Below are 19,746 nucleotides of genomic sequence, written 5' to 3' on the forward strand. Positions count from 1 at the left end.
CTTCCCGGACCGGAGCACGAACCCGCGTCCCCTGCATCGGCAGGCGGACTCTCAACCACTGCGCCACCAGGGAAGCCCCTCAAGTGTCTTTTTAAAAGACGGTACTTATTAACTATGCCAACAAAATCTCTCCGTGGCAGAACTGCAGGCAACATGCAGTAACATTTCCATACATTTCGAGGAAAATGAGACAGGTGATGTGCTCCGCTGGTGGCTACAGGACAGATGAGCACCACCTGGGCCTAGAATCAGTATATCCTTACTTAGCCCATCACCGCTTATCACACACACACAGCCCTGCCCCCCAACAGCTGTTCCAGGAACCACAGTTTCTCTGAAAGGGCCAAGCTTTTTATACTGGTCATTTTATCCCTCAGAGGGCTAACAGGGAAACAAACAAATCTGAGAATTTGCAGTGGAAAGAAGCAGGGCGTCAGTTATATGGCTGATGGAGAGCTGCACAGCATAACATGAGAGCCTGGAGATTAGCAGCGGCAGGAAGCCGTAACTGCTGACAGGCAGGAGGAACAAAGAGCAGCGGTGGTATTACCGCAGCGCAGAGGCCAGAGGCGTGCGCAGAAGCTAAAGCCTCAGGGGGGCCTGTCCAGTGGAAACTAGAGCCACACAGCTGCTGCCAGAACATTGCCCAAGAGAATGTAGCCGGGGCGGGGAGTGCCCTGGGACTTCTCCCATCCTCCCGCTCCAAACTCCTTCTGGTGCCTTGCACTGGTGGAGCCCAGCCAGAGTCAGCAGGCATGGAAGCCTGAGAAACACAGCCTGGAGGGAGGGATCAGCTTTCCTGTGACACAGCACAGAGCAGGGCAGGGGTGAGGACCAGATCCACAGGCCAGCAGGTACCGGAATGCACATTCCTTGTAACGATGTCAACAAGGAAATAATGGTAAAGTAGGACAGAGAGGTCACCTGGACTCAGAACCTATCTCTAAGCAGGAACTGCATTTCTGAGGCTGCAATGACTTGCCTTTTCAGCCTACCTCTCCACCACTTCCTTCAAGGCACTAGGCAAAGAAGCGGGGCTTCTTTTCAGGCCCCTAGTCAACCACTTATTTTATGCTTCTCCAGTGTGCTAACTCATGGCCATTTCCTGTCTGGAGGTCAACATTTTTCTAAAAGAAATCCTATGCACTTACATACAAATCTATTTTTTTTCCAAGACTCAGTTAACTAATTACTTTAACATTTGCTGAATGATATATATGTGCCAGGCACTGGCTAAGCATCAAGGATATAAAGACCAGTCTCTGCCCGTGAAGAACAGTCTATGGAGAGAAAGAAACCACTCACTGGTCCATCAGCCCCAAGAGGCTAGGAGAATGCTGTCTGTATGCCGTGCAACCGGCTATGGGCAGAGCCTGCAGCCATTCCTCACTCTCCATTCTTCCCTTCTTCTACAAGTAGTTGAATCCCCAATTTTTAACAGAAGTCTTCATTTCTAGTCTCCTCTCCAGCTAGCTGAGGCCATATAACTAAGTTCTGGCCAAAGAGATTGAAGGCAAAATGGTTCATGATATTTCCAGGAAGCACCCTTAAAAGGCAGGACATGCCCTTCTCCTCTTTCCCTCTTCCTGCTGACTGGAATGCGATCCTGACGGCCCGAGTTGGAGCAGCCACTTAACACCTGGGAATTGAGGCCACAGGCAGCAGAACAACAGGACAGAAAGGAGCCTGGTCATGACAGTGTGGAGTATCGTACCAGCCCTGGACCACCTACTTCTGGACTTTAATGTGATAATGAGTTAAGCTAATATTTGTTGGCCAGCTTTTTCTGTGAAAGGTTATATAGTAAATATTTAGGCTTCAAGGGCCATACGGCCTCTGTCACACCTACTCAACACTGCTGTTCTAGGATGAAAGCAGCCACAGACAATCTGTAAATGAATGAGCATTTACTGTGTTCCAATAAACTTCACGGACACTGACATCTAAATTGTATATAATTTTCACATCACAAAATATTATCCTCCTTTTGATATTTTTCAACCATTTAAAAACATAAAAACTATGCTTAGCTGGTAGGCTATACAGATGGCAGCCAGATGTGGCCCCAGGGCCACAGTTTGCTGCCCCCTGGTCTAAACCAACATATTTTGGATTCTTTAAACTGAACCTATACCTGATACACTGATACAACCCCAGGCAGCTAGGCAGTCATTAAACTCTTGGGGAGTGAACCAGCAAGTTAAACCCACTGTCCAGAAATAAACAGTGGCACTTGTTGGAACACAGGGAAGAGACGGCTCACCCTGACCAGATGCACGGGTGAAGGTCTGCTGAAAGAGACGACACCACAGTCGAATCCTGAAAAAAAGGGTCTCAGCCAGGACAAAAGAAAAGTGGCATAGGTGGGTGGGAAGCTGATGAAAGTTTGGGCAGAAAGAGCAGTGTGTGCAAATGCCCTGAGGGGAAAAGAAAAAAGATGCCGGTGAGTCCCTGAAGGTAACTCCCGAAGACCAGAACACGGGCACATGTATGGGCGGAGCCTTGTCCTTGGTGAGGAAGTATCAAGCCCACTAAGGGATCGGGACTACTCTCAAAGCAGTAGGAGCTAGTAAAGGACTTTAAGCTAAGGAATGACATGACTACATTTGCAATATTGAAAAGATCCCTTTTGAAAACAGTGTGGACAGACTGGAGGAGGGCATGACAGGAGGCAGGGAGGTCAGTCCAAACACCTCCTTCACCAGGGAGATGGTCCATGGCTTCCTGGTTGGAATGAATTGGTTTTGCTTTGGTCTCCCCAAACCTTCGTATGCACAGTACTTCCCATCATAGAAATGAATGTTTTCTACCTGTTTTCATGTCTGTCTCTCGAACTACATGCTTCTTGAAAACAGAAACGATGCTGAATTTTATCTTTGCAGGTCCTCAGCACATCTGGCATAGGAATTTGCTCATAAGTAACTGTTACTGAACAAACGCATCTGACTCTAGGTGATCTGGAAACATACGAGATCCCTAGCGAAAATTAAAGCCGCTAGTTTTAAGGGATCGTTTATGACTGTAAGGGTAACAAGGACCATGCCACAAACTGCCACAGGAGTGGGTGGAGGCTGTCCCGGCCGCACTCCTCTGGCTGGGGCCTGCGAGGCCTTCCGGGCAGAGCCTGGCTGTGCGAGACCCTCACCGGCATGGGGATCTTGGAGAGTTCTTTCCCAATGCAGTTCTTCATGATGCTCCACAAGTTGAGGCTATAGTTTGGCTTGTATGGTATCCTCGTTCTCTTTTCCTTCTTGGTCTCTTCCAGCTGATGCTTGTACTAAGCGCAAAAACAAAGCCATTCAATCACTCACAAAGAACAGAAAACCCAGTATTTATAAGCTTCCCTTCCCCCATGCTAAAAAACAAACAAAAAAAAAACCAGTACTTTCTGTTTCTCTTAGTACTTTATAAGCAAATCCTTGGGAATGACACCTAAGTCCCCCAGTCTTGGTAATTCCCAAATAAGAGTTACCTGTTCATCAAGGCTGATGTCACTGCTGGCTCCACTGATGTTGCTGCCAGTACGTCTACACAGATGGGAAGCGTATGAGAATTACCATAAAGATCAGAACTAGAGTTTGGTCCTCACCATGTCTTTACAAAGCAGAATGCTAAGGACACGGCACAAACTTATTGATGAGTGATCAAACGACGACACTTAGAAAGCAGTACGTATGAATAGACATCTCTGGAGAACTTGTTCATGTAAAAAAGCTGACAGTCTTCCACTTACGTAAGGAAAAGAGTCCATATCTTAGTAAACAACTATGACACTTCCACATTTCTAACCTTTCCATGGCGAGATATGCTCATTTTGCGGGGGGTGGGAATCAAGAATGACTTACTTGTGGCCCAAATTTTCAGGCATGGTGATGATCTCGGGAGCATCAAAGAACTCATTCTCGTCATCCTCATCACTCATGTCTCCTTTGCCGGAGCAGCACTGACCTACAAGGAGGAAAGCCGCATTTGTTTCCTTGGGCCGCATTTATCAAAACCTGGCACAGCTGGAGCTTTCAAATATTAACCACAAACCTAGTAACAAATGGTAGAAAGCAATGGGGAAGTCAGAAGAATAAAGGGCTCGAATTCCATCTCACACGAGTCGCTGATTCTGGAGAATCTGGAGCTCTCTCTATCAGCTGCAGAAAAGCATGTGGCTGGGATCAGACAGGCCGTCCAAGAGCCAAGCCAGCAGCTCACCTTTGCCAGAAGCAGCGCCGCCAGGAGCGTTTGCCGGCAGCACCGTGGCTCCTCGGAAGGCTCTCTCCAGGTGATTGTGCTGCTTTGCCAGCTGCTCCAGGGTCTCTTCCAGGCGGATACGCTGGTCCCTTTCGTACTGCAGGGACTTCTGCCACTTTTTACTGTGGGTCTGGGCTAACACAAGGAAATCTCTGCAGGCCTGTATGGAGAAAGAGTCAATATAGGTCACCTCAACTCAGCTAGTCAGAGATTCCCCTCAGGCCTCTGTAAGCCCAGTAAGTAACCTTATTCTGGGAACCTGAACTAGCAAATCACAATGAAAGGCCTTCCCTGTTATTCCACAGTATCAGGGACAGCCAGCTCCATGACACAGTCAAGGTCAACTCCAGAAAAAAGTATTGAATGTGGTTGTCGTAGTTCTTTCATATTTTCCTGGTCATGAGGACCAAACAACAAATGCCAAGTGAGCAACAAACCTAGACAAAGTATTTGTGCAACATCACAAAGGGCAGCTATGTGAACTGCTCCAAAGAAGCAACCTATTGACTAAAAGGTGAGGAAAAGCATGGGATAAGCATGTATTGCTTTCAATACATTGAGTTTCAACTAAACTCAAGTCACCTAAAACTGAGGAATTCAGACACTGAGAACAGAGAGTCTGCAGTGAATTAAACCAAATATGGGGAAAGTTAATTGGTTTTTATTTTGGTCACTAAGATAATAACTGATCTTAAAAATTAGAAGCCTACCTGATGAATCGAAGAAGGAATCTAGAGACAAAACACAAACCTGACCATATTAGTCCCTTCACTGGCTCCCCATCGACATTAGGACCAAATCCTAACTACTGGTCATGGACATAAATGGCCCTTGTATCCTCCTGTCCAGGCAGCTGGACCCACCCCTGCACCCTGCCATGGAGCCACCCTGAACTGCTCACCCTTTCTCAGACATGCAGATTTCTTTCAGGCCTGCCCATCGGAGCACGTGCTATTTGCTTGGCCCAGAATGCCTTCCTATCCCCTTTCTCTGCTTGGCCAAGTCCTCTTCATTCTTTAAGATCTATGGCAAATGTTACCTCTTCTGTGACACCCCCCCCAACCCCCATCTCATAAGTGGCCAGTCTCTCCTCTACTTTCCACAGCACTTTGCACATATTTCTATTTTACACCATCCACAGCAGTATCGTGACTTTCTCTCCAGATGGATTATGAGCCACTTGAAGACACCATTTATAGCTTATTCACATACTTATCTCCAGCTCCTAACTGAGCTGCTTTGTACATAGTGGGAGCCTGATACAGTTTGCTTAATAAATAAATGAAGGAAGGGAGCAATGTAAGCTTAAAAGTCTATACCCTGTTAAAGAGAAACTAATAGGTAAATAGAACATCTACTCCCACGGTTTCAACCTTTGCCTATGGGCTGATGCCTACTAAATCATAATTCCAGCTCTGCGCTCAGGGAGCTGCAGACCAGACTATCCAATTGCCTACTCAATGGCTCAAAGTAATCTCAGAATCAGTGGGTCCCATATGAACTCACCACGTTCCCTTTCTGACTCTGCATCTCCATCCTAAGAACAGTTCCAGGGCCCTTCCACCTGCCCAAGCCAGAAAACTAAGAGGGATCCTTGATTCTTAGTCTTCTTCCCTCCCCACATCCAATGATCAAATCCTACTGATTTTTCTTCGATATTTCTGGACTCTGTACATTTCTTTTGGTCCTCCACACTCAGAAGCAGTATAGAGGACATACTCTGGAATTGTCACAGCTCCATCCTACTATCTATGGAATTTTTAGCAAGTTACTCATCTTCCTCATCTGTAAACAAAGAATGACAACAGTAGCTATCTCAAAAGTTGTTGCTTAACATGTAAAGCACTTAGACCAGGCTCACAGTAATCATTCAATAAGGTGTTATCTATTAAGAGTTAAGCCTGCATCAAAATCGGTCTTATCCTCTTCTAATCCAGTACTACCAAGCCCATTTAGTAGGATCTGCACACAGCCCCCCACCCCCCATACTTAACTCCTCTTCAGCCTTATCTCTAGCTACTTCCTTGCTTGGGTAACAGTCAACTGCAAGTGGTTCCCAGACTTTGGGGGAGAGGGAGGGATCCACACACACCACACCTGGATCAACTCTCTTCCCTCACTTCCTCTGAAGAACAGGGGTCACAACTCAAAGTTAGTGAGAGAAGATTATATGCCAGGCACTTTACTGAACACTCGACATCCATTATCTAAGAAAAGCCTCTCCACACCCTGAGAGCAGCTACCAGGATCATCACCATTTACAGAAAAGGAACTGGGGTCACCGAGGGACTAGGGTGCCCCAGGTCACAGAGATGGGAACTGGGGCAGTTGGACTTCAGGACCCCAAACTCTTTGTTGCCTTTTCTTCATAAGAAGACTCTCTTGGGTCTTTCAGAATTTATCTCGGGGGTTACCTTCTCAGATCCTCCTGGTCTGAGCTAGACAATCCCACGGTACTACAGCACAGCAGCCTGTGCTCACATCTCTCCTGGCACGCAGCACACTCCATAATGATCTGTTCACTTCTCCGGCCCCTCACTGGACAGTAATCTCCCTGAGGGCAGGGACCACAGCCACATTAGTTTTACATCCCCAGCACAGTGCCTAGAACACAGAAGGTGCTCAACAGGTGGTCACTGCATTAGCAAATGCATACACTAACAGTGTCAAATGTGCTCCCCTGCTTAGACTCACTCTGATAATAAGAAAAGCTAGATCCTAAGCAAGCAAGCAACTGAGTGAAATGAGTGCATTCTTCCTTTGCTATAACACTGCCTGTTTAGAGATGTGATGTGCTAGCATGTCAGTTTTAAGGCCTTGCCATCATCCCCTAAAAGGTACAAAGGAAATAACACAGGGCTAAAAAATGCATTTCCTGCAGTAACTGGCTATAAAAGGGGCAAAGACAGTGCACCCAGGGAGAACAGAATGAGAACTGACACAAACTCTGGATACCTAGAACTCAGGGAAAAAGAACTGTCGCCAGGAACGAAGATAAGCATATTTTCAAGAGAAAAGTCCAAAATAAAGTTCCAGTTTTATGAGACATGTTTAAATCAAGAGGTGTTTTATTTAGCAAATTTTTCCTATCAGAGTAGGAAAAAAATTGTCATGGAGCAGGGTGTTCACCTGACATGGATAAAAGGTTAACAGATGGTTGTGTCCTGAGCTGTTCTATTTCAAAAGTGTATTTATTTACTACTGATTAAATGACCTGTATGATTTATGAGGTTTTCCTGATCACAGGAGGACCAGAAAAACAGGCACACAGGCACCAAGAAGTACGAGAGTTTGGAAAGAGAGCACACGACCCAACATCAGAAACACAAGCGCCAGTGCTGGTCTGCAGAATGGTGCTGGGAGACACTGATCTGCCTGCAGTCCTTAAGGGGACAAAATAATTTCTCTCCTCTACTTCGTGGGAGTCGGAGCACTGAAGAGTGTTCAACGCTTCAGAAAATGACATGAAAGTAAAAGTTACTACAACTTTCTATTAAGAAACAAAGGGGTTTTAAATGCAAAAAAACAAATTTTCCCTTGGTCATAGGAAAAGACCTTCGATCTCTAAGAGCCACGTGGACACAACTAATTCTAAGCAGATGCCTTATTATCACTCCTCCAACAAGGAAAAATCTGACCCTAGTAAGTTCATCCCATTTGATTAGATAGGAAAACAAAAACACCCGCACAAGCCCCTCCTGAAAGAGCAGTGTTCTCACGTGCCGTATGAAGCATCCTCTCGTGTTCCTATGCGGAAGCTGACGAACCTGCCGGGTGATGATCAGTCGCCAGCAGAGGAAGAAGGGCGCTATTTAAACTGTGCACTCACTCCATACCTATCACCCAGTATCGGACACACGTCACCAACGTCAGTGGCACGTTGGGTTTACCTGGAGCCCTGCACCCAAGCAGCCAAAGTATTCCCTAAAGCAACGACAGCACCCGAGCTAGGAGTCATAAGGAGGCAGAAGCACTGGCCCCTTCTTTTGAAAAGAAAAGTACCCAAAGTTGAATATTTTGTCTTACCCAGAATTACCCCTCAAATCCAAGACTCAAGATGGGACTAACCAGGATTACAAGGTTCTCACTAGTACTTAATCCAGCTCCCACTTACCACACTGTAGGCCAGGTGCATTACCAAAGTAGGGGTCAGACTCCAACCAAAATCTCACAGAACGTGGAAGTGGAAAGGGCCCATGAAGACCTTTTAGTTCCAATAGATAAAGTTAGAGAAAAATAGATAGATAGGTAGATACATAGATAGATAGAACCACAACCCAGAGAGGTGAAGGGACTCAACTAACATCACCATCAGATGCCCTGCTGGTGGCAGACGCAGGGCTGGAGCAGTGTCCTCCTGACCATTCAAGCAGAGCGGGAATGTCATTCCATCTGTGCACCCTGTTCCATTTCATGCAACAAAAAAAATGTAACTCAAATCCCTTGAACGATTAAGCAGGACCTAACGTCCTATGCTTTACCAACTACAATTTTCCAGCATTTGGGGAGAATTACATTTCAAAGAGGGAAAGAATCAAAAAGCAAGGCAGACATGTGCGCGCTTACGTTGATCATGGCGTTGGACGTTATCCTGAAGAGCGTGGCCCGCTCGTTGACCTGTTTGATCTTCTCGTTGCTCTCGGCCGGCAGCCGCAGGGACTCCAGCTCGCTGAGTGAGCGCTGCAGTGCCGTGCCGTGCTTGGCGATCAGGTCGTTGCATGTGCTCAGGTCCTCCACTTTGCTGGACAGGGTCCGCAGGGTGTTCTGCAGCTCGGTCTTGTCGGTTTGTGAGACGGACTCTTCATCTCCTGACTCATCTGTACGGGCGGAAAGGTGAGTGATAGGACTCCAAGCCCAGGGCTGAGAGTCGGAACCCTACCCACTCTGCCCACAACCAAACTGACACTCCTCAGGCTGTGCGTTCTGACCGACTGAGAGCTCACCATTGCCAGACGATTCGCCTACAGGCGGTCCACAGCCCACCTGTGTCACAAACAGCTGGGGTACTACTACTTTTTTTTTCCTGGGGCAGACAACAATAAGCAATTTTTCTGCTCACGCTTTTTTTCCTTCTAGTTTTATTGACATATAATTGACATATAGCACTGCTACAAGTTTAAGGTGTACAGCATATACACCTTACATATATTGTGAAATGGTTAAAATAAGTTAACCTCCATCATCTCATATAGATACAAGAAGAAGGTTTTTTTCCCTTGTGATGAGACTTTTAGGATCTACTCTCTTAACAACTTTCAAATACACCAAACGGCAGTGTTAACTACAGTCATCATGTTGTATTTTCATCCCCAGGACTTATTTATCTTATAACTGGAAGCTTGTACCTTTCTTTTTTAATCTGTTTTTTTAAATCTGTTGTTTTTTTTTTTTTCTTTTTTTTGGCTGTGTTGGGTCTTCGTTGCTGTGAGTGGGCTCTCTCTAGTTGCGGCGAGCGGGGGCTACTCTTCGTTGCGGTGCGTGGGCTTCTCGTTGCGGTGGCTTCCCTTGTTGCAGAGCACAGGCTCTAGGCGCGCAGGCTTCAGTAGTTGCAGCACGTGGGCTCGGTAGTTGTGGAGCACAGGCTTAGTTGCTCCGCGGCACGTGGGATCTTCCTGGACCAGGGATTGAACGCGTGTCCCCTTCATTGGCAGGCGGATTCTTAACCACTGCGCCACCAGAGAAGTCTCTGGAAGCTTGTACTTTTTGACCACCCTCCTCCATCCCCTCATGTCCCAACCCTGGGGTTCTTCTTAAAGGTGCAGTCTCTAGCCCCACCCCCAGAAAAACCTTGATTTGGCTGGTGTGAGGCAAGGTCCAGGAATCTGTATTTCGAATAAGCTGTCTGGGTAACTCTGATGCACATTGAGGTTTGCGAACCAGTGACCCAGAGGACAGGATGGAGAAGCTATATGGCTCTTGGGGCTGGGAATGAATTACTGAGCCTTTTAACCCTAGCTTGAGGGTCCCAATCCAGTCACACTGATTATTAGTGCAAATCCACTATCATCTGTTGGGTGATCAGTGGGCCTGTATGACATGGGTTGAGAACTGCAGTCTAGATGCTCTCTGTAAACCATGTCCACATCATCAAAAGACTCATCAACTTATCTTTTCTAAAGGAGAACTCAGGAACTTCAGGATGAGCTCATCTGACACTAAAGCCACCCCTGCACTGAAAGCTGTGCAAGGTCTTCTGTTAAATGACTTTCAAATAATAAGTCAAGCAGAGAGCTGTGTTGTGCCTCTTGCTATCAGTTTTGTCCTTAACACTCTGTAACTGCAAAGTTCTTTTCCAGCAATGTCACTTCCTTTGGGGGAGGTAAAATCAGCACTAAAATCAAAACAAAAGAAACAAGGAAGGACCTGCCCTATCTGTTAGGCAAACAGGCAGGGCCAGAGTCAAAATATAACCTGTTACCCGGAAATTTACAAAGCAGTAAACTTTCCTTTCGTTGCTTAAGAGATATTAAACACAGCATGGGAAAGAACAAGGGATAAGAAACACAAGAGATGAACAAAAGTTAGCAGGTGAGCATCTTGGTCAGCTCTAAGTGAACAAGCTCAGAATGACTAAACTATCAACAACTGCGGGGAAATCCTACCATTTTCCTTTAAGAAAAATCAAAACATAATTAGATTGTTCTTTTTAGTGAGACTATGGTAGCAAAATAAAGATTTTTCACAGAAAATAGCACATATAATTATTTTTTTTTTAATGTGCCTCAAGCATGAAACAGCTCTGGCCACCAGCCCAGGCACCAAGCTGGGCTGAACAAAGGGCTGGGCACTCCTCTGCCCAGGCTGATATAAGAGCAGCACCACCCATCAGGTGTCTCTTTGTCCACTGCCAGGGGGTTTCACATACAATGTTTCTGGCCATCTACGAAGACTGTCGGTTTCAATTCAACCAGAAAAGAGTTAAGTAAGAAGATGTCAGGAGAAAAGAAAAAAGTAAGGACAGATCCAAAGTGTGAGTTGTAATAATCCTGACTGATCTATCAATAAAATAATTATTTCTCAAAATTTTAAGGTAGTCAGTTGGCATTAAGAGCCAAAAGGATAACTGATATGCTCCTAAGACAGAGTTTCCCAATCTGAACAACTCTGGCATTTGGGGCCAGCTACCTCTCTGCTGTGGGGCTGCCCTGTGCACTGGCAGGAGGTTTAGCAGCATCTCTGGCCTCTGCTCCCTAGATGCCATTAGCACCACCAATGCTCAGCCTTCGCCAAACGTCCCCTTTGGGGCAGAATTGCCCCCAGCTGAAAACCAGCACTCCAGGAGAAATTCTGCCTGGTGAGCAGAAGCCTGAGACATCCAGGAGATAGCTGCTAATTAAATTAGGGACAATGAGGGACATTACAATGAGGGACAAAATAAGATTCACGCATAAGAGGGGCAAACAGAATGCTCCCCAGACACAATATTCTTTGCTCCCTACCTGATTCTGCCAGCATCTTCACAGCCTTGGCCTTGGCCAGTTCTAGGGCTGTGACCCAGCGCTGCCGCTCTACTTCTGAGCTCGCCTTCAGATGGTAGGTCTGGGCACCCCCATTGGAAATGATGAAGTTGCAGGAGTCCTCCACTGTGATGTTGGCTGTGGCGAGGTTGATGGTACCACGGCAGGTATGTCTCATTTCTGCCTTTGACCTGCAATAACGAGCCAAAGACAAGCTAAGTAGAAAGTTGATGCGTGGTTTATCCTTCATCACATTCCATTTCATAACTCTAAGCCTTTCGAAAATACAGCAGTCTTAGGAACTAGCAAGTTCTAATATTTCCCTCAAATGGCTCCCTAAAATTCAAAAAACAATCAGTAGGGATTTCCTTTCAGAGCCTGTAAGCTTTTATTGCTCTGCTGCTGTCCCTCTCACCCTTAGCTTTTAAAAAATAGGCTTCACTGACGGATAACTGCATACGGTATTAACCCAACAATTTAAAGAGTACAATTTAGTGAGTTTTGACAAATGTATACAATTGCGCTACCACCTCCACAATCAAGATGTAGAACATTCCCATCACCCCAGAAAGTTCCCTCATGCCCTTTTGCAGTCAGGAATTACCTTTTACTTAGCAAGACATAATTATGAAATAGTGCTTTATAAACTCATGCAACAAAATTCTGTAAAATAATCTTATTCTCTAAGAGAAAGAATAGCTCCATTTTACATGTATTGAACAACCCATTCCCCCAACTATAACTCAGCCCAAGTGAAATTCTCATATTACTCTTAACTATCTTGCAGAAGTGTAAGGCACCCTTAGACACTTAGAATATTAAACACTGACTACAGCTCAAATGATATGAAATAGGAATAACTAGCTTTCTGTGGGAGTAAAGAAAGAATAATCATTAAAGAATCACCAGGGGGTATAATCTTTCTGGAATATATTCTTTCCTAAGGTCCACTGACCTCTATTGGTGGGAACTCCTAAGCCATCCTATTAATAGCTAGGAGAGATTCAGCAAATCTGTTCTCAGAGGACTGGGTATAAAAATTTTCCCCATTTCTACTGACTGACAGTTCTATTAATAGACTAACTTTTGAACTTTACAGCACTGGTTGGTGACAACAAGCTGGAGACCTGGCATAAAAGATCAAGCTGCTAGCACAACTGAGAGTACAGGGCAAACTGTGCTAATTTCCCCCACCCGCTGATTATGCCCAGGGACCTGCATGTTGAGACTGCAGTTTTTCCCTGACCAACTTGGAACATAAAGAGGTCAAAGTCCTTTGCCAACTGCCACAGTGCAAAGCAGAGCCGTTTCTCTTTCACGAGTGCCAAATGGCCAAACATACCTGGCACGTCCAGAATTCCTGCATGCCAGAGATGACACACACTCCATCTCTGGAAACTAAGATTTGGTGGCTTTGAGAAAGTCTGTGTGCTGTGTTTAGGAAGACAGATTTGCTATCGTTCGGTTTGTCCCATGAAACTGGTTTTTCTTCCTCAGATGATGCACAAATGAGCAGTATGGGATGGCCGGGGCGGGGGGAGGGGGGTACGGATCCTCAATAAACCAGGCCATCTTCCATCGTGCCCGCACCTGCCACACTGTAACGTGAATCCCTGGTTTTTCTATTCTTACCTCCCCTCCCCTGCCCCCAAGCTTCAGTTACATTATGAATAATGCAGGCTGAATTACAGACCCGCAGCTGACAGGCCAGCTCACCCTTGCTTTCTACTCCAAAGGTGTTGCTTGGACCGTCTACCACACTCCTCACAACGTGTTGGTATATTCCACAAGCCACTTCCTAGGAATCTCTTCTGCTTGGGTCATCTTCATGAACTAAAGAAGTTTCTCAAATCACATAACGTCTGCAGCAGTTTTTAAAATACCAAAGAACTCTGGAAGTAGGGCGGGCTGAACTTCGGAGCTCTTGGGTTCAAGCAGGTACATCTATGCTTATAAATGGTGAGTGCAGAAGTGAGAAAGACCTGCTTTTCAGAGTGCAAGATAAGTTCTTTAGGCACCTCAGTATTAGGTGGTATTTTCTGGTTAGTAAGGTCTTCCCTGAAAAGGCCAGCCGAAATAGTAACTCAGTCTCTAGAGGCTAGCCAGGAAAACTAATACTATGAGCTTGTCATGATGTGTCTAGGAGAGCTGGGGTTCTACATATGGTTTTAAGTAACCGGAGATCTGTGTAACTTTGTGAGGAAGAACAGGATAGGTAAAAAGAAGGCTTGCCAAAGCCTATTAGGACAGTTCATCAGAGCATGGGTCTAGGAAGTACTCAGCTAAAAAGAAAACAGTATTTTGTAAAAGGCATATACAAGATACGATTGGTTTTGGAGGCATGAAAAGCAGGAGGAAAGACGAGTTGGCTAACTAAGGAGATGGGGACCCAAAGAACCTGTTCGAAAGAATAAACTACCAATTCGTTGATAGGAAGTACTTCAATGTGATTTTGAGGGTAGTGCGTAGATTTGATAACTTTGGATCCTGTTGCTTGGTTGGTGTGTGGGTGGAACCATCTTAGCTGGCAAGGACAGGCCCGTGGTATATTTCCCAATATGTGGTTTGATATGTTTTGGAAGTAGTTTTAGCTGTAGTCAGACAGGTACCACTAGCTACTGTAAGAGAGAAGTGAAAAGGGGTTACAAGTACTTAAAAGACAGCAACATATAGGTTATTACTGTCCAACCAAGATCAATACTGATCAAGACTGGTACTGATCAAAGACTCAACTGGGCTAGAAAGTAGATTTGATCAGGAACTTGGATGAGGAAAAATGACCACACATTAAGGCCTTCAGCCAACACACAACTTTTGAAAATGGGGAATCAGTGTTAACAGTGACTTACAAGCCGAGTTAGGACATGAATCAATTGAACATCAGAATGATGGCCAGTGTAACAGGAAAACATGAAGCTGAGTAGGGGAAAAACTTTGGAGCAGACTAAAATTTTAGATTTGTGATTTAACCTTAAACTAACTGATAGTCCTGGATGAGTAATTAGAAAGGGTTAAAATGAAAATCAACTCTGAATATAATAATGCAAATGATATACATAAGCCAAAGCAATCCTGAGAAAGAAAAACAGAGCTGGAGGAATCAGGCTCCCTGACTTCAGACTATACTATGGAGCTACAGTGATAAAGACAGTATGGTACTGGCACAAAAACAGAAATACAGATCAATGGAACAGGATCGAAAGCCCAGAGGTAAAACCACACACATATGGTCACCTTATCTTTGATAAAGGAGACAAGAATATACAATGGAGAAAGGACAGCCTCTTCAATAAGTGGTGCTGGGAAAACTGGACAGCTACATGTAAAAGAATGAAATTAGAACACTCCCTAACAGCATACACAAAAATAAACTCAAAATGGATTAAAGACCTAAATGTAAGGCCAGACACTATAAAACTCTTACAGGAAAACATTGGCAGAACACTGTACGACATACATCACAACAAGATCCTTTTTGACCCACCTCCTAGAGAAATGGAAATAAAAACAAAAATAAACAAATGGGACCTAATGCAACTTAAAAGCTTTTGCACAGCAAAGGAAACCATAAACAAGGCAAAAAAACAACCCTCAGAATGGGAGAAAATATTTGCAAACGAAGCAACTGACAAGGGATTAATCTCCAAAATATACAAGCAACTCATGTAGCTCAATATCAAGAAAACAAACAGTGCAATCCAAAAATGGGCGGAAGACCTAAACAGACATTTCTCCAAAGACATACAGACTGCCAAAAAACACATGAAAGGATGCTCAACATCACCAATCATTAGAGAAATGCATATCAAAACCACAATGAGGGGGCTTCCCTGGTGGCGCAGTGGTTGAGAGTCCGCCTGCCGATGCAGGGGACACGGGTTCGTGCCCCGTTCCAGGAAGATCCCACATGCCGCGGAGCGGCTGGGCCCGTGAGCCATGGCCGCTGAGCCTGTGCGTCTGGAGCCTGGGCTCCGCAACGGGAGAGGCCACAACAGTGAGAGGCCCGCATACTGCAAAAACAAAAACAAAAACAAAAACAAAAACAAAAAAACCACAATGAGGTATCACCTCAGAGCAGTCAGAATGGCCATCGTCAAAAAATCTACAAACAATAAATGCTGGAGAGGGTGTGGAGAAAAGGGAACACTCTTACACTGTTGGTGGGAATGTAAATTGATATAGCCACCATGGAGAACAGTATGGAGGTTCCTTAAAAAACTAAAAATAGAACTACCATACGACCCAGCAATCCCACTACTGGGCATATACCCTGAGAAAACCATAACTCAAAAAGAGTCATGTACCACAATGTTCACTGCAGCACTATTTACAACAGCCAGGACGTGGAAGCAACCTAAGTGTCCATCGACAGATAAATGGATAAAGAAGATGTGGCACATATATACAATGGAATATTAGCTATAAAAATAAACGAAATTGAGTTATCTGTAGTGAGGTGGATGGACCTAGAGACTGTCATCCAGAGTGAAGTAAGAAAGAGAAAAAGAAATACCCTGTGCCAACACATATATATGGAATCTAAAAAAAATTGTTCTGATGAACTTAGCGGGAGGACAGGAATAAAGACGCAGACATAGAGAATGGACTTGACACAGGGAGGGGGAAGGGTAAGCTGGGACGAAGTGAGAAAGTAGCACTGACATATATAGACCACCAAATGTAAAAGATAGCTAGTGGGAAGCAGCTGCATAGCACAGGGAGATCAGCTCGGTGCTTTGTGACCACCTAGAGGGGTGGGAGGGAGATGCAAGACGGAGGGGATATGGGGATATTTGTATACGTATAGCTGATTCACTTTGTTATACAGCAGAAACTAACACAACATTGTAAAGCAATTATACTCCAAAAAAGATGGTAAAAAAAAAAAAAGAAACGTAATACACAAGTGTTCACAATTAATGTGGCTTAAGCAGTGAGGATGTGCTAAGGTATTTTCCACTGTTAGAGACCAGATAAGCCTGTGTTCCTACTTCAACAACCTCCAACTCCCATCATTTTTTTTTTTTTTTTTTTTAGAAACTGTTTATTCTCCATCAATCCAACTCCCATCTTCAATTTCCTCTCAAAATTCTTTAAGAGCCAATACAATGGAGTTGGTGGAAAAGAGATTCGTTCACCCAAACCCTCCTGGTGGCAAAGTGACTACTGGCAGAGGAAAAGAAATATAGAGTGAGCCGTTCTTAACAACACTGTTTGGGGGCCCAAATAGAATGGTCTTTATAAAAAGATTTCACTTAGAAATGCCATTATATTAAGCAAAATCTCCCTTAAAGGGAACTTCTATACATTTTGTATAAAATATACATAGTATCATGATCTATAAATGTACTAGCTATGGATAAGTAGTTATCTCTATATCTGACTGATCCATGTAACACTAACCTGGGTTTTAGGTTGTGTTGGTGTGAAAAGAATTAGTTTCAAATCCTGACTCAAGACCTTGGGAAAGTTGCCCAAGCTAAGTCTCCATTTCCTCATTGGTAAGATGGGAATATCTCCTAACTTCCAGATTGTTTGGGGGAGTCAAAGAATACCGTATGTTAAACACCCATCCAAACTGTCCAGCACTCAGGAAATGTTTATGTCCTGTCTCCAAATCCAGTGTCCTAACCTCTCTATCTATAGTAACATGAGTAGCCAAAAGCATGTTATGTTGTGGGAAGATTGTGGGTCACCGTAAAAATATATTGAACATCCCAAAACAAGCATTTTTGAACAGAAGTAGTCATACAAAAGACATGGACTCTTCTCTTAATGAAACTTAAACCTCACTGACCAGAGAGATCCCAGAAATACTGGATGGAACACTTAATGATTCCCACGGGAGGACGTGGGGCAAGCAAAAAGAAACACTGGAGTGCACTTCTCCATTCTGGTCTGTCCAGAAGGCGAAAGCCTAGGCAAATCTTGGAGAGATAAAGAGAGGGGACAGATACGGAGGCCACCCTACGCGTGGTGTCCTTGTGCCCGAATGTGGAGAGAGCAAAGGCGGGTACATCAAGGGCTGCTAATAACCTTGAATTCTGGAGACTAGGCACAGAGAGCTAAGCCTTGGGAGTTTTTACAGTAAGTTCCTTGCGAGCGGTGCCTGGACTTTGCCCTCCCATATGTGTCTCTTAAACATCTACAACAGCGCCTTCCTTGCAGAATTAATCACTGCACCGATGCGCTGTTGGAAACACAATGGAAGAGTAGATGCTCTCCGAACAACTGGAAGGGCCAGGACCGAGGGGAAGGTATGGCACCAAGGGTGGATCACCCAGGTGGAGCGGTAAGTCCTGGGGCGTTCACCTTCGTGATGGTGGACTCGTGTCGCGGGCTGTCAAAGAGCGCAAGTGAGGAAAAGGGGCCTGGGGCGACCTTGGCTGCTGCGCGGGCTGGAGAGGGTAACGGCACAGGGGCTGTGGGCTGCAGTGGGGGACGGCGCCCCGGAAGCAGTTACCTGTAGTAGCTCAGGAGCCCGTTGCTCAGCACGAACCACCGCCGCTGGTAGCCTTTGATATAATTGGTCCATTTGAAGAGCCAGCCCTCGCGAGCCGAGCCCGAACCCCCAGCGCCCGAGCCCCCCGCCGGCGGCGCAGGAGCCGAGCCCGCCGCCGCCACTCCCCCGGCCCCGGGGCCCGGGCCGCCCGCAGCCACCGCGGCCACCGTGCCCGGGGCGATCCCGGAGCTCGGCCCCGAGTCTCCGCGGCCGCCGGCGCCGCCTCCTCCCACCATGGGGGGACCGGCGCCGCCGCCGCCGCCGCCCGGGGCCGCAATGGCTGCCGGGCCCGGGCCCACTACTCCTCTCAGCTCCGTCGCCGCCATGAGCCGCCGCCGCCCGGAGATACAGGACCGGAACCGCCTACGAGAGCCGCCGTCGCCGCCCGGAGGGCCCCACTCAGCTAGCACATCAGCCGCCGCCGCGCAGCGTCCCCGCCCAGCCAGGCCGGCCGCGGGGAGGAGGGCTCTGCCGCCGGGAAGGAGGAAGTCGATTGGTGACGCTGAGTGTCACTTGCGGAAGACCCCTCGGACATTGGCATTTCTCTTGGGCCTGTCATTCCACCAGCGCCCAGTGAGAGCCCGTGGTGGGACGCTTCCGCCAGGCACGCCGTTGATTGGTGCAGGTGAAGGCCAATCAGACTCATGAAAAGCTCATTGGTGCTTTCCCGAAGTCTCCGGCGCTCAGGGAGGACTCTAGAATGCAGACTACCCAGCCAGTGTGATTGTCGATTGGCTAGTATTCCTGCCACTCATTTTAGTTTATGCCTCCGTCACCGCCACGTCACCCCCTCCCATCACTTTTCTCCTCGCCCCTCTTCCGCCCTTACGGATTGGTGGTTCGTATCAGCTGCTCAACCTTTTCTACCATTTGCAGAAAGAGTTGAGGAGAAAGGGGAGGAGTGTAGGCTCCACAGCCTCACTTTCATTTTTTATTGGTTGGAATGGATGCCACTCACAAGTCGGCGGAGAGACGGAGCGGTGACTGGAGATGATTGGTTCCGGGAATTGTCTGTGAAAGCAGGAGCATATCAATGCTAACCAATGAAAGAAACAGATTAAGAAAGGGGCAGGCCAGGGCAGCCAATAAAACCAGGGAAGGGCACTTGCGGGGCGTGCTCGCCTGCTTCCACCTTTGTGGAAGTTTGTGAGAGGCGGAAGCGAGTCAGCTTCTTAAAAACGTTTTTTGATGTATGGGCAGTGTTGGGAATCCCTCTCTCTGAGTTAAGATTTCCATAGTTTCTTGTTGAGAAAAGTGTTTCTCCGTAGTCAGCCCCTGCCTATGTCTCTCCCTTCTAGGGCCCCTTTCTAGCAGCTGGCTCCAAGCCGGAGGCCTGAATTCCTGGGGAGCCCAGAAATGTCTTCCCCAGTTTCCTCCTGAATCCACCATCCTAATTCCTTTGCCTGGTTTGCTCATCGTCGCACCACACCCCTTATCTCTTGATTGTAGACTGTTATAAGCTTCTCCTAATTCTGTTCCACGAATTTCTGACCCAGCTGTGAGGAGAAAATAGACTGTAGAAGACCTGACTTTACGTGTAGTTCC

General features: G+C 46.2%; 1 protein-coding gene and 1 non-coding gene across 2 annotated transcripts in view; both read right to left on the reverse strand.

Annotated features, from left to right (window-relative positions):
• OSBP (oxysterol binding protein) overlaps positions 1–18,527 on the reverse strand; it is a 32,099-nt gene extending 13,572 nt beyond the window's left edge. The window contains exons 1-7 of the mRNA XM_065881756.1: positions 18,163–18,527; positions 11,682–11,890; positions 8,809–9,059; positions 4,204–4,402; positions 3,846–3,948; positions 3,473–3,527; positions 3,146–3,277 (exon numbers count right to left, since the gene is read on the reverse strand). Of these exons, the coding sequence (XP_065737828.1) occupies positions 3,146–3,277; positions 3,473–3,527; positions 3,846–3,948; positions 4,204–4,402; positions 8,809–9,059; positions 11,682–11,890; positions 18,163–18,527 (1,314 nt within the window). The remainder of the gene's footprint in view (positions 1–3,145; positions 3,278–3,472; positions 3,528–3,845; positions 3,949–4,203; positions 4,403–8,808; positions 9,060–11,681; positions 11,891–18,162) is intronic.
• Positions 10,956–11,097, reverse strand: LOC136127690 (small nucleolar RNA SNORA48). Its single transcript, XR_010656148.1, has one exon. It is a non-coding gene; the product is annotated as a small nucleolar RNA SNORA48 (small nucleolar RNA).
• Positions 18,528–19,746: the final 1,219 nt, after the last annotated feature.

This window comes from Phocoena phocoena, chromosome 8 (assembly GCF_963924675.1).
Source record: "Phocoena phocoena chromosome 8, mPhoPho1.1, whole genome shotgun sequence".
Lineage (NCBI taxonomy): Eukaryota > Metazoa > Chordata > Mammalia > Artiodactyla > Phocoenidae > Phocoena > Phocoena phocoena.